Genomic DNA, 25043 nt, shown 5'->3' with positions numbered 1-25043 from the left:
ATTTGAATGTTTTTCTGCATCACTTAAATTTAAAATGTCCTTGTTGCATGCAGTACTCAGAGAATCAGAGGCAGGCAGATCTCAGTGAGTTCAAGGCCATCCTGGTCTACACAGAGTTTCAGGACAGCCAGGGCTAAATAGAGACCTGTCACAAAAATAAATAGATTAATTATTTAATTAAGAATATATATGTCTACGGCCATACCACCCTGAACACGCCCAATCTCATCTGATCTCGGAAGCTAAGCAGGGTCAGGCCTGGTTAGTACTTGGATGGGAGACCCCCTGGGAATACCGGGTGCTGTAGGCTTTAAAAAAAAAAAAAGAATATATACAAATGTTCCAAAAAGAATGTCAATGAAAAATTCTCAGTTCCATGGATCCTTTCAAGCTGTCTTATGTCTTCTCCAGTAAGCCTAAAATTCACTCAAGGATTTAAAATTTCTGAAGTCATAGTACCCTAGCATAATGCAATTCTGACTGAAGCAAATCTAACTTACTTAAACACAGACTTAATGCTAAGCAAAGCGAGTATTTATAATAAATGGGAAGGAATTTTATAGTCAGATACTTTTAACAGGATATAAAATGACACTAACAACTAGGCACAGCTCCTACATTCAAAGAGTTCATCTGCTATGTGCCGTAAGACACAGGCGCATGTGTCGTACAAAGCATGGGTACGAGCATCTACACACTCCAGCAAAGGAGTTTTCCAAGCCTTCCTGAGACACAGTGAGAGCCATGGAGGAAGTAGGAGCTCTGAGACTACAGAGTTTAGGAAGTGACAGTCCCCTGCTTCAAGTCCTGAACACAAGGAAAAGCTTGAAAAAGTAAAGTTATATATGTAGCTATAACTTCTTACATATTAAAAAAAAGCAAAACTCTAGGGGCTGGAGAGACTGAAGTTAAAGAGTACTGGCTGCTCTTGCAGAGGACTTGGGTTGAAGGCCCATCAAGGACTTGGTAGCTCTTGCCACCTGTCACTTCAGGTGCAGAGATCAACACCCTCTTCTGACCTCTGTGCGCACCAGGCATGCATACAGGTGAGACACAGGCACAAAATTAAATGTCTTTTAAATATTTTTTTTTAAATCTATTTGTACTGAGATATATCAATACTCTAAGTATTTTCAGATGACAGCATCCACGTCTTTTTCTTGTTCCCTTCTTCCCCCAGGGCCTACTGTTTGATTGGTGTTTACTAGTGTTTTTTAATTACAGAATCTATTTAATTTAATACACTTAACACCTAAGATAAAAATTAGTTTAACAACTGGGAGTTCACTACTAAACTCTTTTTTTTTAAAGATTTATTTTATGTATTTTATGTGTATGAGTGTACTATAGCTGTACAGATGGCGGTGGGCCATCATGCGTGTGGTTGACCTCTGCCGGCCCCACTCCCTCCGGTGTAATTCACTGTAGCTGTCTTCAGACGCACCAGAAGAGGGTGTCAGATCTCATTACGGGTGGTTATAAGCCACCATGTGGTTGCTGGGATCTGAACTCAGGACCTTCAGAAGAGCAGTCAGTGCTCTTACCCACTGAGCCATCTCGCCAGCCCACTACTAAACTCTTAAATGTAAACGTTTCTTCTTGTAGAACCAAGAACGCACTGTACTATAGCACAGTATGCGTTATTCAAAACTGTTTTAAGAAATGTCCTCCAACCTCAGTTGCTCTTGAGGTCAAAATGATGTGCTCTACTGAAACAGTACAGAAACATGACTAAGTAACTCAAGTGTAGACATGTTAGAGTCCAAATACAGTAAGACTAAGTACTGAGGAGCCAGATGGCCCAGGGAACAGAAGGGAGAGCCATGTTTGCTCCGCAAGCCTGCCATCCTAAGAGAAAGAAAAGGTGGAAAGAACCGACTCCCGACGACTGTTCTCTCACACACACCTTAGCAATAAATAAATAACAAGAAGAATGAAGCAGCCGGGCGGTGGTGGCTTTAATCCCAGCGCTCAGGAGGCAGAGGCAGGTAGATTTCTGAGTTCAAGGCCAGCCTTGTTTATAGAGTGAGTTCTAGGGACAGGTAGGGTTACACAGAGAAAGCCTGCCTCAAAACCTTCTCACCCCACCCCCAATCCTGCTAAAAAAAAAAAAAAAAATGGAAAAAGGGAAAAAAGACTAAGCAGTGAAGCGAAGCTAAGTCTAGCTTTAGACTTAAGTTATTAGCAGTCACTCCAAAACTAACTGCTCATTCTTAGGGCAGTACAGAGAATCTACGTAAATGCTAGTTTACTTTGTCATTGCCCAGGGAAACTGATAGCTCAAAAGGTCAATGGTGAGAAAAGATAAAAAATAAAGTAGTTGTGCTATAATGTATTCAGTTTATATATGGAAAAATTAAACATATATAAAGAATATAGCCTCACCTAATCTAGACTTAATTTTTTAACATTTAAGTAAGTCTTCTGTCTAGCTGAAGAGAGAAAGAGAGAATGAACAGACACATGTAGAGAAAAGGACAGAGATAGAAAGGGGACCCCTAAAAATATACAAGCAAATAGTACTGAATTCTCATTACCACTAAATTTGACTCAAAACAGGGAAAAGCTCTCTAAGTATCACGAGTCAGGATTTTCTATGTAGAAACTTACTTGAAAAAGCCTACACACCAAGTAGGGAACTCAATGGAATGAAGTTCCCTACTCAATGGGATGGCAGCTTTCTACTGGCTATTACAATCAGTTGTCATAATAACAAGACTACTGAGAACTAAAATGAATGCTCAATAAACTAAGCATGAACAGGCTCAAGTACGATTTTCCAGGCATGGTGGTACATGGCTTTAATCCTAGCACTCACTAGGCAGAGGCAGGTGAAACACTGTGAGTTCAAGACTATCATGGTCTACATAGTGAGTTCTAAGATAGTAGGGTTACATAGTGAAAGACCCTGTCTCAAAAACAACCCCTCCCAACAATGGACATGCCAAAATGGACAAGGGAAAGTCCATGAGACCCAGGCCCACAGGAAAAACTAAGGCAACTAAGGAATATGGAGAGCAGGGCAGTCTTCCAGGGAGGAGCACACCAACTGATTATCCAATAGCAAATGGTCAGCCCTGAGAACAGACATACAGCAGCATTCCAGGCCTTTCCTTATCAGTAGCATCACATGCGCCCAGAGACTGCTTTATGGTACCTTTTGTTCTTCTGTGAATTCAGAATTATTGTGTTGAGCTTGGGCCTCCTTCTGTAAGTGTCTTGCTAATCTGTAAGAAGAAAACATTGTTTAGAATTGAAAGCAAGCAAGCAATCTCAACAGCAACAAGATGATACAGCTCAACCTTTGAAATATGGTGAAGCACAATGCTTTGTTGTAACGTCAGTCTCCCACCCTTAGACACATACTCTAAATACACTACAATACTTTTCACAGCATTTCACTGGGCAGACTAGGAGCTAAGACAGTAAAGTAAAATACTATGGTTGAGAAGGGTCTCAAAGAACATCGATTCCAGCTTTCCTTAGTATGAATGGTTTCTTCTGCAACTAGCCAGAAGGCAGTTATCAAGATTTTGTTTGGTCTTTATAACTGAGCACCAATAGCTGTACTGACTAGAGAGACTTTACCAATCTATTATCAACTTGCTGACTAGTCCAAATCCAAATTATATCTATGACAAACCACAAATACTTTATCAAAATCTACCTGTGAAAGTACTTGTTTTTGGAAAAAAAAATCCCAACATTCAAAAACAGAAATCCTTGATTACCCAATTATCATCGCACTGTAAAACAGCAGCTATGGCTAGGGAGAGGACTTCCATGAAGTCTCATGACCCAAACTCTATCCCCAAGGACCACATGAACCAACTTTCCCAAGTTGTCCTCTGACTGCCACACACATGGTATACACACATTCCTGCAAATAGCAGGTAGAGCCTCTGAGTGCTTTCAAGGTTGGATCAATGTTACTACTCTACTTGTTAAAGAGTATGACAAAAAGGACTGATATTTAAACACACACACAGAGAGAGAAAGAGAGAGAGACAGAGAGATAGAGACAGAGAGAGAAGAAGGGGAGAGAAGGAGAAAGAGACAGAGAGAGAGCAAGAAAGAGTATCCAGTTTGGAGAAAATGATTCAAACAAGGATTTTTCTTGAGAGATGTAAAAATAAGAACATGAAGAGATCCATATCACTGGTCATAAGAAAAGACATACCAAATAACAGGTAGCTTTTCCCAACCAGAGATGAATCTACATGATTTAAAAATATAAAACAAAAGGAGAAAATAACAGGTATTAGTGAGTATGGAAAAAAATCAGGACCCTCACTAACAGCTGATAAAAAAACAGAAAATGGCACCAATCGTATGAAAAATTTGGTGGTTTGCCAAATAATTAACTACAGACTTACTACATGACCTAGCAATTTTAAACTACTAGGTATACATCCCAAAGAACTCAAAGGATATGTCCACATGGAATATTTTCATACACACATGCATTATTCACAACTGAAAAGTAGAAACAACTAAAATGTTCAATGACTAAGGAGTGCATAAATAAAATTGTGACACCCATTCAACGAAGGATTTGTCACTAAGCTCAGCAGTTAAGAGCACAAGTTACTCTTGCAGAGGAGCCAGGTTCAATTCCCAACACCTACTTGGCAATTCACAATTATCATAACTCCAGTCCTAAGGGATAAGCAGCCCTCCTCTTGACCTCTGTGGACACAAGGCACACATGCGGTACACATACATATAGACAGGCAAAACACCTACACACATAAAATCTTAAAAAGAAATATTACCCAGCCAAAAGAAAGACTGAAATTAAAATGGCATGCTACAATGTGAACTTAAAAAATACTTTGCTAAATGAAAGAGGCCACATTAAAGACCGTGATTCCATTCACATGAGAAGTCCAGACTAAAAACCCATGAGACATGAAAACAGTAGCTGCTTCTACATATTTACTTCCTCCCAAAGCTTTTCCCCAAAGTGCTACTCATAAACTTTCATGAACTTTATATGAGACAAGATATATGGAAAAACAAATATGGCCATTTTTCTTGTTCAGGGAAGCCTTAGAACTTTATATGTGCAAGATAGTTTAATGTTTAAAAACAGGCAAAAGAGCTGGATGGTACACAAAGTCTTATAGAGAAAAGAATAAACATGAAAAGATACTTGACAGTATTTGTGTAATGTAAATTAAAACCACAGTGAGGCGTGCTAAACGCCCTGTGTAAGGGCTGTAGTTAGACAGTAGTAAATGCTAGGTATGTGCAAAAAAGAAACTTCCCACTGCTGGCAGAAACATGAAATGATATCCCTACTGTGGACAATAACTTGGCAGGTTTCTTTCTAAGGTCACATATTTAGCATAAGGTCCAGCAATTCTACGCATTGGTGTCTATCTTCATGAAAGGAATAAAAATGCATGTTCACATAAAGGATTACACGGCTGGAGAGATGGCTCAGTGGCTGAGAGGGCATACTGCTCTTGAGAAGGATCCAAGCTCCATTCCTAATACCCATGCCAGGCAGCTCAGAGCTACCTGGATCCCCAACTCCACGGGATCCAAACTTCAGCTCCCTGTGCGTGCTTGTGCACATATTTGGATCCCCAACTCCACGAGATCCAGCTCAGAGCTACCTGGATCCCCAACTCCACGAGATCCAGCTCAGAGCTACCTGGATCCCCAACTCCATGAGATTCAAACTTCAGCTCCCTGTGCACGCTTGTGCACACACTCCATAATTAAAAATAAAATATATTAATCCCAGCACTTGGGAGGCAGAGACAGGTGGATTTCTGAGTTCGAGGCCAGCCTAGTCTACAGTGAGTTCCAGGACAGCCAAGGCTACACAGAGAAACCCTGTCTCAAGAAACAAAAAAACAAACAAAAAAATATATATATACATGTGTATATATATATATATAATTTTGAGAACTGACTGCATGGAAATGTCTAGGCCAGCATTGTTGATAATCCAAACTTGAATGTCCACTAAGTAGTGAGTGGGCACACAATACATAGTGCACTTATACAACATAACATTTGGTTTGCTAACAAAAAAAACAAGAGATATGCTAAGTAAGCCATTACAAAACTGAGTTAGGTGATTATTACACGAAATGTCCAGAAAAGGCAACATTATGAAGACGGATCACTGATGAGTATATGTTAGGGACTCAAGGATGGAGTATAAATGCAGGTGAGCACAAAGAACCCTTTGGATTGAATTGTTCTACATGCAGCATAGTGACAGCTCCACAAGCTGGGAAATTTAACTTAAAAATCATTACATTATACAGGTAAAATGTGCCAGTTTTGTGGTTTTATAAGTTATGTCTCAATAGTTTCTAGTTGTTGGTGGTGGTGTCTGTGTTTTAAGACAGGGTCTCACTACGTAGCCTTTCCTTGCTGGCTTGGAACTGGCTGTGTAGAAAATGCTAACCCCTAACTTGCCTGCCTTTCCTCCCAAGTGCTAAAATTTTTTTTTTTTATTTTAGATATTTTCTTTATTTACATGCGAATTTCTCCATTCCCAGTTTCCCCTCCAAAAAACAAAAAAACAAACAAAAACAAACCCCTGTTGCCTCCCCCCTCCCCATGCCTGCCACCCCGCCCTCTCAGACTTTCTGGCCCTGGCATTCCCCTACACTGGGGCACAGAACCTTCACAGGGCCGAGGTCCTCTCCTCCTATTGATGATCGATTTTGCAATCCTCTACCATACCCAAGTGCTAAAATTTAAAACAAACAACAAAAATTCTTTAAAAGCCTAGGCAAAAATACACACACACAAACATGTATATGTGCGTGTGTGCGTGTGTGTATACCCAAAATTCATGTGACGCAATCCTAAAAAAAAAGTGAGACCTGATTGCGTGTACTAAAGGAAAACCTACACGCTCAAATGAAGGAGCTGGTTAGTACTAGTGATAAGAAGCTAGTCCAGTGTTCTTCTCTAGAGACTGGAGAGATGGGTCCACAGTTAAGAGCACTTGCTGCCCAATCCTGACAACCGGGCTTTGGCCCCTAGCAGCCACATAACTGGCCAAGTAGCCCGAGCACACCTGTGAAGCCAACTCTGAGGAGGCAGGGACAGGAGCACTGCTGAGGCGTGCTAGCTTCCAGCCTGGCAGAGAATATTCAGGGAGAGATTTTCCCTCAGAAAGAAAGTGGAGTGATAGAAGGTGTCCGCTGCACACAAGTACACATAACTCATCTAAACGCAAAGCAGTCTATGGTATCCGACAAAGGTGCCCGCACGTGAAACAGGTCTGCCCAGGGAAGTTCTTAAGTACGCTTTAAGCCCATAAGTGACCGTGTGTCTCAATTATCTATAGCGAAGAACTAGGTTTTCTCTCCACCACTTCCAGGCAGATATTCTGCAAACGAGAGAGAAATCCCTGTGAATAGACAGGTGAGATGACTCAAGAGATAAAGCTGCCAAGTCTGATTACTTGGGTCAGTCCCTGGGATAGACATGACCTCCTTATATAAGCAGCAGGCACACATGCGATGTGCAGAAATATATCCAGCCAAACCACTCATACACATAAAACAAGTTTAAAAACAAAATACAATATTGTTAAATTGAGAGTACATAAGCAATCCCTCCAGCCTCTATATGTTACACGACTATGAAGACTGTATGGCCACCCAATCAAAAGGCCTAATTATCATAGGCCTCTCCCTTCATTCTTGATATCTGGCCAGTGACTACTTGTTCATATTATCATGGTCTTCAACTGGCCTCCTTGGCTTCTATCTTTTCTCCCAAAGAGTGTGTTTAAAAAAAAAAAATGAGAAAAGGCAACGTGTTCCTATTTCTGGTAAATTAGAAAGATGTAAATTCTTGGCTTCATTTATGCGAAGCCTGAATGTTACAAAGTTTAACCCAGTCACCACATTTCTACTGAAATCTGACAGTGTAGTTTTATAATAACTGAAAGAGTATTCTGCAGCTTTCTAGTACAGTGGCCAGTGTGGAGACTCAACAAAGGATTTGCATGTGCCTGTTACTCTCATTCCTACTAAGCAGCCTGCATATTTAATTTTCCTTTGTAATTTCAATTAGACATGGTATTCTTCACTCTCCACTGGGAGATCTGCTGCCCAGTACCAACAGCTGCCAGGGCCCACTGCATCACAAGTGAGAGGTGGCCTTGCATCCCAGCGTATGACACTTTCATTTACTATAGAGGGTGATCCTCACAGATAGATGCCCATGGGCCTCTGCTCACGGTATAGAAGGGTAACAGTCTACAACAATGGAGGGAATCTTGACATTTGTCCAGTTTATTTACAGAATTTCTCTATCATCGTCTCATCAAACAAAACACTTTATTATTAACTCATATACCAGTAAAAAGGCACTGGAGTAATAAAAACAAAACCAAACAAAACCCAAAACAACCCTTTTTGCCCTAGATTTCAAAGGTTTCATGTTGTGACCCCAGTTTTCTAATTTTCTAAAAAGAAAAAGAAGACCCCTCTATTAGTTAAGATGGGCAGAGAATATCTATATATCCAAATTATCTTACAGACTAGACAAGTAGCTATTGTAGGGATAGGAGTTTTGTACCTATTCTGTATTCTTTCCAGAAAGGGAGATGAGAATGGTTCCAGTTTGAGAAACCTCCAACAATAACTTACTTTAGAACCGAAAATTAATGGCAACGGTTTGCAAACAATAGCATTTTAATGGCCAGTTACTTTTAGTAGGAAGTCCAAGAAACTAAGCAAGATGTTTATACATAGTTTTGATTTTTTTTTTTAATTGTAAAAGCATCCCTAAAGCTTTAGTGGGAGACAACAGAAAGACCAGGGTGGACGAAGGAAGCCAGTCCTCACGTGTACCCTGAGGCTACCTATACATTGTACACAGGAAAGGGGGGAGGGGCCCAAAGAGGGAGTGGCAGCTTCAGTGCCTGGTCTATTAATTCACATTTTGCTCCCCTCTATTCATATCCTGCACGGACTCCACCCAAAGCAGTCAAGCGAGAGGGTGGGTGGGACTCACAGCAAATAACAGTCCCAGAAATCGAAAACGAAATCGAGCTGGAATTGAGAAAACACCGCTCATCAGAAAGAGGGGTGGAGAAGGAGCAAGAGTGCATCGAGTGGGGGCCTTTCGGTTGGCAGGAGAGGGATCCCTGGCCCTTCTGGGGAGGGGGGGGACCCTCTACTCCCGCGCTAGCACATCCTTCCTCTCCTACACGTGGAAGAGTGGAAGACACACTCGCAGAACAAGGCCACCCATCCCCTGAACGTGGGCGGAGAGCACAGAAGTATTCCCTAGGGATTTTCAAAGACATAATTTTTTTTTTTCCTGGAGGGGTGGCAACCTGGGAGAGGCGACGGGAAGGAAAGGAGAGACTGCCTTCAATGCCCAGGACCCGTGAGAAGCTTGATGGAGAGGAGGAGAGAAGGCAGTTAGGGCCCCAGCTACCTGTTGCATGGACCCGGCCCTGTGCAGAAGAAGAAAGATGTGAGAGCCTCCCCAAAGGGCGGGCGGCTGGTCCCTAAGCAGCCAGAGCGGGGGCCCGTGGAATCTCAGCCCTGGGGCTAGCGGGGGCGGGGAGGGACCCACCCCAAGAAGCCACGGGCAGGAACAAGGGGAGGCGACCCGCCTGGCGGGCTCCCGCGGTTAGTCACTCACATCTGATACTCGTCTATCGCCTCCACCAGCTGGCCCCAAGAGTCGAAGTCGGCGCCTCTCCTGAGACTGGCGCCCCAGCGCTGCAGCAGACTCCGGGTCACCTCCGACATGGCCGGTCCCCGCCCCGGCCCCCTCCCGCCCCTACCCCAGCAAGGCCAGGCTCTAGGGCGCCATCCTCCCCGGGCTTGGCCCTGACATTAACAGGGCCGGGAGGAACCGCTAAGGACACCGCCGCCGCCGCCGCCGCCACCCGCCGAGGAGCCGCCCAAACCCATTTGCCGCCACAGCCAAACTTTGCAGCAGCTCCGAGGAGGCTGCCCCGCCGAGGCCACGCCCCCACAAGCCACGCCCCAGTTAGGTTGAGGCCGTCCCAATCCGCCGGGGCCGCCATAGCGACAGTGGCCTTCGGCCTTGATCTGGGGACCCCACGCCACATCTCTATACGGCCCAGACCGGAAGCTCGAGAGGTAAGAGGAAGACGAAGTTTAGAAAGGGTAGGGAGACGGAGAGAACCGACGGGGCCGCGACAGCGCGGCAGCGGCGGAACCCGCCCCTCCGCGACACGCTCGGCCGCCTCCCGCAGCGGTCGCGGCCTCCAGTCACGTGACGCCTGCTCGCGGCCGGCTCCACTTCCGGCCGCTCTAGCCCAGTGATCTCGGTGCTACCGGCGCCTTCCTTGTCTCCCTGGCGGACTCCGTCCCACCTTCCCTTTCCTTCAACAGGAAGAGTGGTGGCCTCACGGACTCTGAGGTCCCCGGTAAGCTTGTCAGGAAGCGTGAGCTTGTGATCTCCCTCCCCTCTGGTCCCTGAACTGAGGTGGAAGGGCATCACCCTTGGATGGTAGTCAATGGGAGAATCGATGGTATTAGCAGCTAGATGGGCGGACTTGTCCTCGCCCAGCGTCCGCTTTGGCTGCTGTTAGAGAGAGAGCTTATTACGGGCGGAACAGTGGCTTGGCAATCATCTGTTTGTCCTTCCGAGGTTGACAGGATCGGAGTGCCACCCTAAGGCCTGATCGCGATCCTGGAAGGGGGTCGTGGGGTCGCGGCCGGCAGGCTCTGTAGGACACTGGGGTGGAGGGTAGGGAAGAGGTCGGGTGGTAAACAGGAAGTGGGTGCGGACAGGTAGGTTATGGGGGCACCGGGGAGCCCCCGAGTGTGGAGGGGCTGTGTCAGCCCGCCCAGTAGCCTTGTGGAGATCTGGTAGGTGACACTCCGGATTCGGGCTTATACCTGGGGCTCCGCAGGCTCCCGAGGATGGGTGTGTCTGTCCTTCGACACCCCCACTCCCCCACCCTCAGAGTTCTTGCGACCGGAGGAGTGCCAGGTCACCAGAGAGGTTTGAGGAATGGAGCAGAGTGCTGTCGTTAAAAGAAACAGTCACGGAAATGTTATTTTCACAGATTTCCCTAGAGTGCGGTACCCGATGCCGCATTTGTGTAAGTTTTGAAGATGGTTTGTATAGATGCTTGGTGGATGTGTATGGATTTTTGGTGATGTGTTCTGAAAGGGTTTGATAAATGGTTTGAGTCCTAAGTGGATCTGCTCAGGCTTTCACTGACTCTACACTGCATTCTCTGTTAAATACCTGGTGCTTCCCCAAACCAATTTTGCCATGAGTAAGCCTAACCAGAGTGGTGCATAATGTCGATATTTGGGAACACTGTACCCATCCACCCCCACACCTTTTCCTCCTAACAAAGGCTGATTGAGAAGCTGCACAGTGCTTTTAAATAACATATGCCTTATCAAAATTGCCTCTGTATTTCTTCTGGAATCTAACGAGCTGTGTGAGGCTTTGGCTTGGAGCCTTCTGTATTACTAAATGCATTACCTACCCAGGAACTTTCAGGGAAATACACACACACACACACACACACACCACGTTGTTGTTGTTGTTGTTGTTGTTGTTGTTGTTTGGGTTTTGTTTTCCTTTTTGCTACAGTTTTATTTAAGTTGACATTTCATTGAGGCTTTCAAAATGTTTTTGCATTCACAATAGAAACTACTAATCAAGTTACATTTTATTATAAAAAAATACTCTTAGCAATTTTATACCCAACACATTTATTAGAGAACAGAAAATTTCCACCAAGGTCCTTTGCTCCCAGCAATATGTGGAAAGTAAAGTCAATATAAAAACCTATTTCTTTCAAGTAGACTTAGTGTTAATGAAGGGGTCCTTTGACTCTGTTAAGGAAATAGGACTCATCTGGTCCTGTACCTTCCTGTTTGCAGGCATCCAACCAAAGTCTCGGCTTTACTAAGTGTCAGCACCTCAGGCTCTCCCCCAGACCGGTGAGAACACATACAAGACTCACACCACCAGGAGATTTTTGTTTAATGAGTATTAAAGTTTAAATATCGTTGCTCTTCCGTATCTTATCACTGAAGTTATTATGAACAAAATTTTCAGTTTTCTTATACAGGCATAATCTACGTGTAGACTGTCAAGACGAAATTTATTTGTTGTGTATTATGTTTATAGATGTATGTTTTATGTATAATGGCATATGCATAAAATGTATGCATTTTATAAAATACCCAGTTTTTACTGTGTTCTTTTCTACTGAATGTTTCTTCTTCAACTTTTTATGTCTTTTCTTGCTGTAGAGCACATTTCGTGAAAATGACCCATTGGTTTCATAGGAACCCATTAAAAGCTACAGCTCCCGTGTCTTTTAACTACTATGGCATGATCACTGGTCCTCCTGCTTCAAAGATTTGCAAGTAAGTGTTAGTGCAACTTAAGTGTTGGTTGGGCAGTGAGTCAAGGTACTTTTTAAAGTTCCATGGTCAGTACAGAAATGTGTACTGTATGTTCCTAACATTAACTTATAATAATTTTGTATTTATCATTAATAAATGAAGATCAAATCTTAGAGGATTTAAGCTTTGGTGGTCATCTAGGCCACATGCTTAATTATAAATCAGTAAGTGAAGTCCAGAAGGGCTAGAGCAGTAATAATCAAAGTCAAGCTCTATATTACAACAGATCCATAGGATAGGATATGAGTCTTGTTAATGAGCCAGACAGTAGATTATTTATGTTCCTAGCAGGGAGAGATTCCTGTGATTTGAAATAGGCTTCAAAGTAATAATAGAGGAGAAAGAACTTGAGCTGAGGGTCACATAAATTAGTTTAACTTAGATTGGGAGCTGGCAATATATGCCCACTATGTGTGTGCGTGTGTGTGTGTGTGTGTGTGTGTGTGTGTGTGTGTTCCATCACCCACAGCTCAACATGCAAAAAGTTAAATTCATCTAAAAATGGTACAAGTTGAAGAAAGCATGCCTTTAAAATATGTGATTTAGGAATAGGCATGAGATCTGAGTTTGGATCCCTAACATTCACATAAAAAAGCTGGACAAGATGCATGCCTCTAAACCACAGCACTGGGGGACAAGATGTTTGTGGAAACAGCCAGAGCCAAGAGCTCCCTGGCCAGCAAGTTTAGCAAAAATAGCAACGTGTAGGTTCAGAGAGAGACCCAGACATCCAACCCCCCTTCCACCCCCCACCCCCACTTTCACACATGCCCAGGCATGAATATTCGCTTATGTGCATTTGTGCATGCACACTAACCTGCATTTAGAATGAGGACATTTATAAATGGCTTGAAAATGTTCAGAGTATAATATACTATACATTCTGTGTGTTTACAATTTAAATTAGTCTTCAGCATCTTATACCCGTTTTAAATGTCTTAACTCAGTGCTATCTACTGGGATTTCCGGAACTCTCACTGCTTCCTGGATTATAGATGTATGTAGATTAGAGATGGTAATAGATAGACCTAGGAGAAGAAGTCACTGAAGATGTGAGAACAGAAATCTCAAAAGTGAAAAGTAGAAGGCCAAAGACTAGCAATATGTAGGTGAGAGAAAACTGGGGACGTAGAGAAGAAATGTTAACTGGGAGGATTATCTCAAAACTAGAGCAGTCACCCTGACCGTGGCTCACCGTGACCACAGGATAAAGGAATTGCAATAAAGAAAGGGAGATGTGCTGTACTTTTGTTGCATTGAAGAACAGTGTGTAGGGGGCAACTCAGGTATTTTAAATTGATGATCATGTGGTTTTGCATATTCTGGATATATATAATCATATGGAATTGCCAAATTTAGAAATTCAAAATAATTATTAATTAAAATTATACATAAGTACATTAAATTTCTGTTTTCCCAAAAATATTGGCTAAATAAAGAAAATGAATCTTCAATACACTGAGTTGTCTGTGTTAGTGGAGACAGGTCTGCAGTAGACTGAGTGAGGGACACTTGCCGTGGCTCTGAGCGAAGGCTCCTCCTTGGACGTCAAGCACTGCAGTTGTAGGTAGTGCTGCCAGGCCTAGTCAGGTTTTCAAACTTGCTGTATATTTTTATGGCACAATTGGGTTTTATTGCACAATTGGCATTGTTCCTTTAGACTGAGTTTATTTTTGTATAACTTCTGAATCAATTGTTACTAGAAACTGCATTTATTTTTAACAAGAAGGTAGCAGTGGATCTGTAGCCTGGTAGACTTTATAGCCTCTGGGCTGTTTTTATGTAGTCTGAGAAATATGACTTACTTATTTCACTGTCTGTCGATGTAAGTGACTTGAGATCCGCCAGGACTCGGCTCCTCGAATTGTTCACTGATTTGAGCTGTAATCCAGAAACGATGAAGAATGCGGCAGACTTGTATTTCTCTCTTTTACAAGGTAAGTCACCACTATAAACTTGAGCAGTTTTTAAAACCAGCCATGTGAAACTAGACACTTATCTTTTCAGATTCAGACAGATTAATCTCCCAGGCTATTTTTGGGATGCATAGGTCTCAGAATATGACATTGTAATGTGGTACATGGTCTTTCTAATATTCTGAAAGCTGGATATGTACATATTTTATATTCCTTTACCAGAATAATATATAAAATGTAAAAGGGAAAACGGTACCAGAAGTGTCATTCCAGCACCTGGAAAAGTAATTGCGTGAATACATTTTGGGGGCGGAGGGGAGGCGGTTCAAGACAGGGTTTCTCTGTGTAGCCTTGCTGTCCAGGACTTTTCTTTCTGTCCTGGCTGGCCTTGAACTCACAGAGATTCCTGCCTCTGCCTGCCAAGTGCATGTTTTAGGAGTAAATAATATTTTAACCAGAACATATAATATTTGTCCCACCCTAAAATATGTTGCATCTTTGTATAGGTCTCATAAATTCAGTGGGTGACTCCACCCAGGAAAGCAAACTACGGTACATTCAGAATTTCAAGTGGACCGATACATTACAAGGACACGTTCCAAGGTGAGCAGGGCTGATGATGCCCTAAGTCCAAGTCTGTTTTCAACTATTTAGCTAGTGTATTTGAAGAAGAAAAGTAAAAGACTGACAAACATTTTCACTTGCTGGGACATTAATTAAAACATTGACTTAAACTAAAGTATGTACTATTAACTTTAAAATAGTCTTTCTACCAAACAAGCATCTATTTTTGAGATAACATGAATATAAATTTTAAGCACATTTGATTAATAGCACCCAGTTTGTAATCCAAAATCAGCTTCATTTTTCTCCCCTCTTTCAAGCTGAGTTTCTACTCTTAAAACTTCTCTTCACAGCTTTTCCACCTCTCAACTATTGTTAACCGATCACTATGCTGTTAACCTTTATTTTTTTTTTAAAGATTTATTTAGTTATTATATACAAGTACACTGTAGCTATCTTCAGACACACCAGAAGAGGGCAACAGATCTCATTACAGATGGTTGTGAGCCACCATGTGGTTGCTGGGAATTGAACTCAGGACCTCTGGAAGAGCAGTCAGCGCTCTTAACCACTGAGCCATCTCTCCAGCCCAAACCTTTATTTTTAAAAACAGAATTGGATTGTTAAAATGTAAAAAGATCTTTGTTTAATAAAAAATAGAAAGGAAGCCACCAAGCCCGACAAACTGAGTTCAGTTCCCAGAACCTCAGAAGGTAGGAGAGAACCATCTCTCATAATTTGCCTTTTGACTTCCACACGTCTTGTGGCACATGTGTATCCACAGACACAAATAAATAAGTACATAGATCAAAAAAAAAAAAATGTAAAGGGATAAAATAAAAACAGAAAGGAAGGGATTGGAGATCCCAGATCCCAGAAAGAATGGACACTAGGTTCATACATGCTAGGCACAGTGCAGGTTTTGACATGAACATCTACTTTGATTAGATTTTGATGTAAAGAAGGAAGGACACTGAGGAACACGGTTAGAAATGTAGGCTTGATAAGCGATGTAACGCCAGGGATTAAGACAGTGTCCTTACTTTCTTCCGTCCTTGGACATGTTATATGGACTTTAGTCGTGTTCAATACCAGTGTTCTCCAAACCCTTTTCTGGTTTTCTCTATGTAACCAGTCTGGTTTTCATCCAGAATTAAGGATTTGTTATTATTAAGACTATTTTTTAAGTCAAACCTTCATTACAATAGGAATTTGAAGAGGTCATAAGATGGCTTGAAATAAATAAATTTAGTGATTTCCCAAATCATCTCAAATGTTGATTCTATCTGCTTTTTTTTTGATATTTTTTTGTTTTTTGTTGTTATTGTTTTGTTCTTGTTTTTGTGGTGTTGGTTGGTTTTTTTGTTTTTTGTTTTTTCAGCATTTCATAAGATAGTGAGTTATTATGTGATTAAGCTAAGCATGGTGGTTCATGCTGATAACTGAGCACTGGGGAAGCCTAAGGCTGGAGGATCAGTCATGATCTTGAAGCCAACCTGGGCAACAGCACAAGTCTTTGTTTACAAAAAGATATATATATATATATATATATATATGTATGTATGTATGTATGTACGAACATATGTATGTATAAATTAACGTAACCATAAGTAGTAGCCAAACTCAGTATATATGAACTATATTGCTTCATACTTTGAAATTACACTACATAATGTTTGTGCCAAGTCAGCCTCTCTAGTTCAGTGTCCTCAAATTTGTCATGTAGCTCAGGCTGGCCTGGAACTCATGGCAAACCCTCCTGACTTAGGCTCCAGTGTGCTGGGGTGAGCACCACAGCCAGTGGTAAAATAACTTGTAGTACGTGGTGTCTTAGGGTTTTAGTGCTGTGAGAAGGTACCATGACCATGGCAACTCTTAAAGGAACACATTTAATTGGGACTGGCTTACAGTGTCAGAGGTTTAGTCTGTTATGGTGGAAAGCATGGCAGATGTGGTGCGGGCAGACGTGGTGCTGGAGGAGCTGAGAGTTCTACATCTTGATCCGCAGGTAGCAGAAGGGGGCTGTCAAAGCCTGCCCCATAGTGATAGACTTCCTCCAACAAGGCCACACCTAAAAGTGCCACCTCTATGACCGAGCATTCAAACACAAGAGTCTAGGGGGGCTGTACCTATCCAAACCTCCACAGGTAGTCATACTACTATTTAAATCGTGCTATTGACATTGAGTCTTCTAAAACAAGGTTGTAGCGTAATATGAGACATCTAGCATGTGTAAAGCCCTAGATTTGATCCTCAGAAACACACACACACAGGAAAGATAGCTATCCATACGCTATCATAAAACTAGCAAAACAGGGACTGGTGAGATGGTACATTGAGTAAGGATGGTTGAGTGCAAGCCTGCTGACTGGAGCTTGCTTCCCGAGACCCACATGGCAGGAGAGAACCAACTCCTGCAAGTTGTCCACTGTCTTAGTCAGGGTTTCTATTCCTGCACAAACATCATGACCAAGAAGCAAGTTGGGGAGGAAAGGATTTATTCAGCTTACACTTCCACATGGCTGTTCATCACCAAAGGAAGTCAGGACTGGAACTCAAGCAGGTCAGGAAGCAGGAGCTGATGCAGAAGCCATGGAGAGATGTTCCTTACTGGCTTGCTTCTCCTGGCTTGCTCAGCCTGCTCTCTTATAGAGCCCAAGACCTCCAGCCCAGGGATGGCACCACCCACAAGGAGCCCTACCTCCTTGATCACTAATTGAGAAAATGCCCCACAGCTGGACCTCATGGAGGCACTTCCCCAACTGAAGTTCCCTCTGTGATAACTCCAGTCTGTGTCAAGTTGACACACAAAACTAGCCAGTACATCCACTGATGCCCACACATGCTCACGCTGTGGACACACATGTTGGATTCCATCCTAAGCCTTCTGACATTTGAGGAAGAGTCTCAGGAGACATAGTGCTAAAGCTATTCTGTGTAGCTCTGGGAACTACTTTTCCATGATTACTGTTGTGAAGTAATAGTTCATACTTGGGCTGGTTGATCTCTTGTCAGCTTGATGTAAACTAGGGAACACGACTAGAAAATGCCTCCAGCAGGTTGGCCCCTGCGGCATTTTCTTGATGAATGATTCATGTGAAGAGCGTCCCGCCCACTCTGGGTGTTACCACCCTGGGCAGGTAGTCTTGGGTTGTATAAGAAAGCTGAGCAAGCCGCAGGGAGCAAACCAGTAAGCAGTGTTCCACCATGCTCTTGCCTCGGTTTCTGCCTCCAGCTTTCTGCCCTGAGTTTCTGTTCTGACTTCCATCTTCATGTGGTACTCTAAGCTAGAAGGTGAAACAAGCCCCTTCTTCCCCCAAGTTGCTTTTTTTGGTTGGTTGTGGTGTGTGTGTGTGTGTGTGTGTGTGTGTGTGTGTGCGCGCGCGCGCGCGCATGCTCGCATTTTAGCAAATAGAAAGCAAACTAGGACAATGCTGGACCACTGTATTTAGATTGTTAGTTATCTGTATGATGTGTTCCAGTCACATTTTTGTTTGTTTGTTTGTCCTTGTTTGGGCTTTTTGTTTGTTTGGTTTTGGTTTTTGAGACAGATTTTCACTATGTAGCTAGCTCTAACTGTCCTAGAACTCACTATGTAGACCAGGCTGGCCTCAAACTCACAGTGATTCACCTGGCTCTGCCTCTTGAGTACTAGGATTAAAAGTGTGAACGACTTCCCCCAGCTTCGATCTTCATAATTGTTTTTTAAAATCACTGCATTTTATTTATTAGATATGTGTGAGGGCATGTGTACATGTGAACGTGCCTGCATGTCATAGCGCATATGTGAAATGTAAAGAATAACATGCAGGGTTCCCAGGGATTGAACTCGGGCCATCAGATGTGGCAGCAAGAGCCTTTATCTTTATCTACTATGCCAGTAAGCTTTGTATAGCTATGTCTTCATAACTTACAGAACTTAATGATTTCATTTGTAATTCCAGCGCCCAGCAAGATGCTGTTTTTGAACTGATTTCCATGGGATTTAATGTAGCACTGTGGTATACAAAGTATGCTTCAAGATTGGCTGGAAAAGAAAAGTAAGTTAGAAAGCAAAGGTCACATGTGTTTATTATTTTTTAAATATACCAACTTTAAGTCTAGGCTATTATGAGGTTCCATTTGAAGGCAGTAGGAGAATCGTTGTTTCGTACTTACGTGCTACAGTTGTGCAGCTTAATCTTTGTTTTATAAATGTTTATGTGTTGTTATTGGGGTAGGATAGGGGCACACATGCCAAAGTGCATGTGGAGGTCAGGTCAGCTCTGTGGAGGTCAGGTCAGCTCTGTGGAGGTCAGGTCAGCTCTGTGGCGTATGTTCTCTCCTCCCTCCTTTACATGCGTTCCAGAGATTGATCTCAGATTGGCAGCGTATGCAGCAAGCCATCTTATTACCTCTACTCTGTGATGGAAAACGGTCTTAATCTTGTTACATGATAGACCTAAGTAAGGCCCCAAACCAAGAAGTAATTTTTAAAATGTGAATATTTGTCTATATTTAATATCTATAAACAAAACCAGGTATGTTTCTCAGCCCCCAGGAGGTAGAGGAAGATGGATCTCTGAGTTTGAGGACAGCCTGGTTTACAGATCAAGTTCTAGGATAGCCAAGGCCACACAAAGAAATGTTGTCTTGAAAAAACCAAACCAACCAACCAAATAAATAAATATTACATACAATAAACAAAGATTAAAAACAACAGAATTAGTTAACAAAATTGCAATTCATTAAAAGTTGTTCAGTTTTAAATGTATAATCTCAAATATCATGAAGTCAGCTGAAAATATGGGAATAGGCGATGTTCAGAGGACTAAAGAATGGGCACTAGAGTGGGTGAGGTAGCTCCATGGCAAAGACGCTTGCCACATGACAGTAGCGGCCCCAGTGGGACTCTGAACCCAAAGATTCGAGGCTGGGTTCCAGCCCTCAGACTTGCCCTGGAAGCCCCAGTCGTGCACACGGAGGAAATAACAATACTTTCTTAAGAATTGTAAAAGTAAATGAGACAACCGTTGTAGTAATTAACAGGGATACACAACTAGGAAACTGGCCAATAAGTTATGATTCATCCATCTGTATTAATATGCAGCCATTTAAAAATGAATCATGTTTGCTGATATAAAGTGATACAAATGACCAGACCAGTGTCTTCAGCTGCCATGTGTGTTAAGTTCTTAATAGCTTGTATTTGCTTATGATACAACAATCTGGAAAGAAAATAAGATTGTTTGGCATTTATTCCTAGGCAGAGTCTATTCATCTGCACAGTCCTAGGATATGGTTCCCATGATTTTTATTTTTCTAATGTCAAATTAGATCTTTTTCTTTTCAAGTAAGAAAACCAATAATAAACACAAATAACTATTTTGTTTTTCTGATGTGTTTAAATTATGTATGTGGGTGTGGGTGTATGCACATCCATGTGGAGGCCAGAGGCATCGGGTCATCTGGAGCTAGAGTCAAAGGCAGTGTGAGCTGCCTGCCATGGTGCTGGGAACTGAACTCGAGTCTCCTGCAGGAGCAGTAAGTGCTCTTAGCCACTGGGCCATCTCTCCAGCCTCTGTGTTTTGATAGTGCGTTGGCTTTTAGCTCCAGAAATCAGAGTCATCCACTAACCGATTTCACTGCTGTCTTAAAGCATAACAGAAGACGAAGCAAAAGAAGTTCACCGGAGCCTAAAAATTGCAGCTGGGATTTTTAAACATTTAAAGGTAAAGTGTGTGTGGTGGTGGGAGGGGGCGTTAATTCTTAACTGTCTGGAGGGATTAGTAACTCCATTGTGTCACAGGAGGGAGTTCAGTCCCTTCAGTGACTGCAGGGAGTTGGTTCAAGAACAGACTGCCCCTTCCACATCTCCACAGCAAAGGGTCTCTGCATGTAAGCCATGTGCACCCTGTGTACTGCAACCATCTCTCGACCCGCACAGTGTCGTGCTCTGTGAGGACTTGTTCTTCTGTCTTGTTCAGGGAAATGTCTGTACAGACTGAGCACGGATGCAGTCTTAGGCAGTCTTAGGTGGCTGTGTACAGACACGGAGCGCTCATGTCTGCACTAACCGCTTGTTAGACATTAACTGCCTTAGAGATGAGCTACAGCCAAATGCTGAGTTTGTAGCTCGCTGCTAACTCATAACGAGAACTTTTAAGTTGTAATACTCTGCTTCCTTTTCCATCTCTTCCCCCGAGGTGAAAACAGAACAGATAAATTGATGTCTCTGCTGTTGCACGTTGTTCTCTGCAGTTGCCAGGAGCAGTCGCAGTTCCACAGAACACTCTCTGAGGTTGTGCTCCAGGTCTCTCCCTGGCCAGCCAGTCATCGCATGCTAATTGTGTCAGATAGCTTACAGATGGGATGGGAACTCTGAGGAAACATGATGAGCCCGCCCTTCTGATTCCTCTGGTTAGAACTGCTGACCACTGAGGACCTCTCAGAGCCAGCTTGGCGCTGTCTTTTCATCCTGAATTAGATGTAGAATTTGGAATAGTTTCTTTCCATTGTTAGTTCTCAGTGTGAATGAACAGGTCACAGTACAGAGGAGAATTCAGGTTATGATTGCAGCTGAGTGCTTTCTAGGATAAAAGTGCTTCACATTACATTGTAATGGCAAAGGAATCGACCCAGAACCCAGACTCTGCTGTTGGGTTTCTTACCAAGCTCTCTCTAACTACTCAGAGCCTCCCTCGGCTGTGTGCTCACAACTGCTGCTTGCTCTGTCCACCTCTGTTCCCAGCGAGTCTGTAACCTGAATGGCCTAGAAGCTGTACCTGTTCACCTTGACAGCAGCGTTTCTGTTCCTTCTCTCTAGGAAAGTCATATACCCAAACTTCTTACACCAGCAGAGAAGGGGCGGGATTTAGAGGCCCGGCTCATCGATGCTTACGTCATCCAGTGCCAGGCCGAGGCTCAAGAAGGTATCCTAAATACTGGAAGGTGTTTCCTGTTTGTTTGTTTGTAAGAGAATGGTTTTTAATTCTCAGACTTAGCCAGATTAGGTTCCAGCTTTTAAAAATCGATGTGAGGGTTATCATCCTCACCATTTCCTCTGCCGTCAGCAGGAGACTTCCTTCTGGCTGATGCTCCTTAGAGCATCCTTTCTTCACAGCATTAATGTTAATCTTTGGGTCTCCTTTTTTAAAGTTTATTTTTAGGCATGCGTGTGTGCGTGTGCAGGGCTTAGGTTATGTATGCAGGTGCCTTTGCCGTCAGCAGAGGACACCACATCCCCTGAAGCCTCCCGAAATGCATGTTGGAAACTGAACTTGGTTCCTCTGAACTGCGAGCCATTGCTCTGGCCCGAAACAATGATTCTTTTACTTGTTCCTCTTGTTTTGTGCTTATTGTTCTTCTTCTTTCACTCACTAACTTACACTAAAGTCTTCATCTTTCAGTTGCAAAACAACAGGAAAGTAACTTCCCAGGCTTTTTATCATATTTCAAAATGGAGTGCTTTGAATGTGTTGCTATTTTATAAGACTTCTGTATGCTTGGCTAATAATTGGCTAGTCATTTAAAGATACTCAAAATCAGTGTCTTATTTTTGTGTTTATTTTTTCTATAAATTGTTACAGAAAGCTTATTTTAAAAAGAAAAACTATAAAATTTTAAAACAGACAATCAGGTTGTCTTCGCTAATTATAACTGAACTTCCCATAGATGGATGTAAACTCAGAAAATGTAATTTTTGTGTGTTGGTTACAGTAACAATTGCCCGAGCAATTGAGCTGAAGCATGCTCCAGGACTGATTGCTGCACTTGCATACGAAACGGCCAGCTTCTACCAGAAAGCAGGTGAACCACTGTCTTGTGACACTCTCAGGCCTTAAGTTTTCACGTCTGTTTGATTTTTGCTAAAAAAAGGGGGGGGGGAAGATTCTCATATTTCCCATTACAACACTAGGAGAAAGTCCTTGGACTTTTGGCCTTGTTTAAAGTAAGAGGCCAGGCCTGGTGGCACTGCTGCTCCAGAGGCGGATGGAGGATTGTCCCTCCCTGTCTGGGCTACAGAGTAAGGTCAAGGCTACCCGGGGCCAGCTCTGTGGGTAAAATGCTTGCCATACGAGCATTGGGAACTAAGGCCAATCACTAGGACATAAAACAGCCAAGTGCTGTGGCATGTGCTTGTGGTCTGAGAGCTGAGGTGAAGGGCTCACAGGGGACCCTTTAGGTTGCTAACCAGCCAGCCTTGTCCATCAGTTAAGTTCCAGGGAAAAGTGAAGAGATCTTGTCCGAACACACAAGATGAATAGCTTCCATATAAGGCACACACATGTACATGCTCTCTCAGACACACATGTGCACATATACCTGTGAATTAATATGTTCTAAGTTAATATATGAAGAGCTTGAAATATAGCTAGGAGTAGAGTGCTGTGTAAGTGCCCAGAGCTTCACAGCTCGTGTGTTAGGTGCCTTCTAAGACTTTTCCACCAGCTATGTCCAGTCATATGGAACCTTTGGTTTTTACGGACTTTATAACTATCTTATGTAATTATATACATACATATGTGTGTATTTAGTTAGTTTTTAAGACTGGGTCTTTTCTGTGCAGTCCTGACTGTCCTAGAACTAAGTAGACCCAACTGGCCACAATCACCAGAAATCCAAATGCCTCTGCCTTCCAAGTACTGAGACTAAAGGCGTGCAGCACCCACTCGAATCTTTCTGTTTCTTAATTCTTAACCTTATTTAGATTAAATGGCGACAGTAAAGTGTTATTTGACCACCTGTAACTTGACTATAGCGTGTGAAGGGTGGGCCCAGACTCTGCTCCTGTGGGATCACAGTTAACTTGACTATAGCATGTGAAGGGTGGGCCCAGACTTGGCTCCTTTGGGATCGCGGTTAAGTCTCTGTTTGCAGGCTGGTTACTGACTTAGCTGCTGAGTAGGGAAGACTAAATTCATAGTCTGGGGAGGAGTCGGGCCATGATGTGAGATACAACATGAGTGGTGTAAGGAACTGAACAGTGTGGACGTGCTAGTGAAGGTTTGCAATAGGGAGGTGGCTTTTTAGACTCATTTCAAAACAAAATGAGTCTGATTTGATTGGATTATAATTCTGAAAGAAAATCCCCAAGCTCACACATGGGCTTGCTGTGTGGTGGAATAGGCTGGCTCAGTGTTTACAGGCTTCGGAGGAAATGAAGACAGGTTTGACAGTTAGAATGAAGTTGAAATTAAGGAAGACAAAAAGTGTTTGGGTTATGTGAGCACGTGTGGACCTGTGAGTGAGTGAATGTGTATTTTTCATGCACAGTTCAGTAATGGTTGAATGGATATGAGTTGTTTCTGACAGGCAAATAGACCGCTATGTGGCTGGCTATCTTATATACAATTTTAAAGTTATGGTATAAATACTTGCTTTGAAATCCTTAGTTCTGTCACATTTTGTCATTAACTTAAAGCTACATTAGCCATGAAATTGAAGAGGTATTTAACTTGTTCAAATATGTAATTATGGGGAAATAAATCATGTTAAGTATTTAGTGCTTTTTTTTTTTAAATGTATGAAAGCTTGAGTTTAGACTAGACGGCACTCTGCTTGTAGCACCAGAACACAGGAGCTAAGCAGTGCTCCAGTGAGACGGGGTGAAATGATACTTTGCTTTTTAAAATGTAACTTTAGATCATACTTTGTCCAGTTTGGAGCCTGCACACTCTGCTAAATGGAGAAAGTACCTTCACTTGAAGATGTGCTTCTACACGGCTTATGTAAGTGCCAGTAACCTGCAGACAGTGAGCACACTCTCCCCCAGTAACCCTGCAGACAGTGAGCACTCTCTCCCCCAGTAACCCAGCAGACAGTGAGCCCAGCAGACAGTGAGTCCTGCAGACAATGAGCCCTGCAGACAGTGAGCCCAGCAGACAGTGAGCCCTGCAGACAGTGAGCCCTGCAGACAGTGAGCCCTGCAGACAGCGAGCCCTGCAGACAGTGAGCACTCTGTCCCCCAGTAACCTAGCAGACAGTGAGCCCAGCAGACAGTGAGCCCTGCAGACAGTGAGCCCAGCAGACAGTGAGTCCTGCAGACAATGAGCCCTGCAGACAGTGAGCACACTCTCCCCCAATAACCCAGCAGACAGTGAGCTCAGCAGACAGTGAGCCCTGCAGACAGTGAGCACACTCTCCCCCAATAACCCAGCAGACAGCCCAGCAG

General features: G+C 43.0%; 1 protein-coding gene and 1 non-coding gene across 10 annotated transcripts in view; both read left to right on the top strand.

Annotated features, from left to right (window-relative positions):
* Positions 1–191: 191 nt before the first annotated feature.
* Positions 192–310, top strand: LOC116071973. Its single transcript, XR_004111259.1, has one exon. It is a non-coding gene; the product is annotated as a 5S ribosomal RNA (ribosomal RNA).
* A 9669-nt stretch (positions 311–9979) lies between these two features.
* The window catches only part of Brox (BRO1 domain and CAAX motif containing), a 21391-nt gene continuing 6327 nt past the window's right edge, over positions 9980–25043 (top strand). The window contains exons 1-11 of one of the 9 annotated variants that reach the window (XM_031337537.1): positions 10007–10109; positions 11045–11080; positions 11880–11939; positions 12255–12371; positions 14241–14347; positions 14833–14929; positions 18835–18930; positions 20529–20601; positions 21696–21801; positions 22589–22678; positions 24515–24600. In XM_031337537.1, coding sequence (XP_031193397.1) covers positions 12271–12371; positions 14241–14347; positions 14833–14929; positions 18835–18930; positions 20529–20601; positions 21696–21801; positions 22589–22678; positions 24515–24600 — 756 coding nt within the window. In that variant the 5' untranslated portion in view covers positions 10007–10109; positions 11045–11080; positions 11880–11939; positions 12255–12270. Of the gene's footprint in view, positions 10110–10144; positions 10400–10435; positions 11081–11879; positions 11940–12254; positions 12372–14240; positions 14348–14832; positions 14930–18834; positions 18931–20528; positions 20602–21695; positions 21802–22588; positions 22679–24514; positions 24601–25043 lie in introns of those variants that run through there. The other 8 variants (XM_031337526.1, XM_031337508.1, XM_031337551.1 and 5 more) reach the window with 8 other exon arrangements.

The sequence above is a fragment of the Mastomys coucha genome, unplaced genomic scaffold, assembly GCF_008632895.1.
Source record: "Mastomys coucha isolate ucsf_1 unplaced genomic scaffold, UCSF_Mcou_1 pScaffold1, whole genome shotgun sequence".
NCBI classification, from domain to species: Eukaryota; Metazoa; Chordata; class Mammalia; order Rodentia; family Muridae; genus Mastomys; species Mastomys coucha.
The sequence above is the reverse complement of the archived record's forward strand: the minus strand, read 5'-3'. Positions and strand labels throughout refer to the sequence as shown.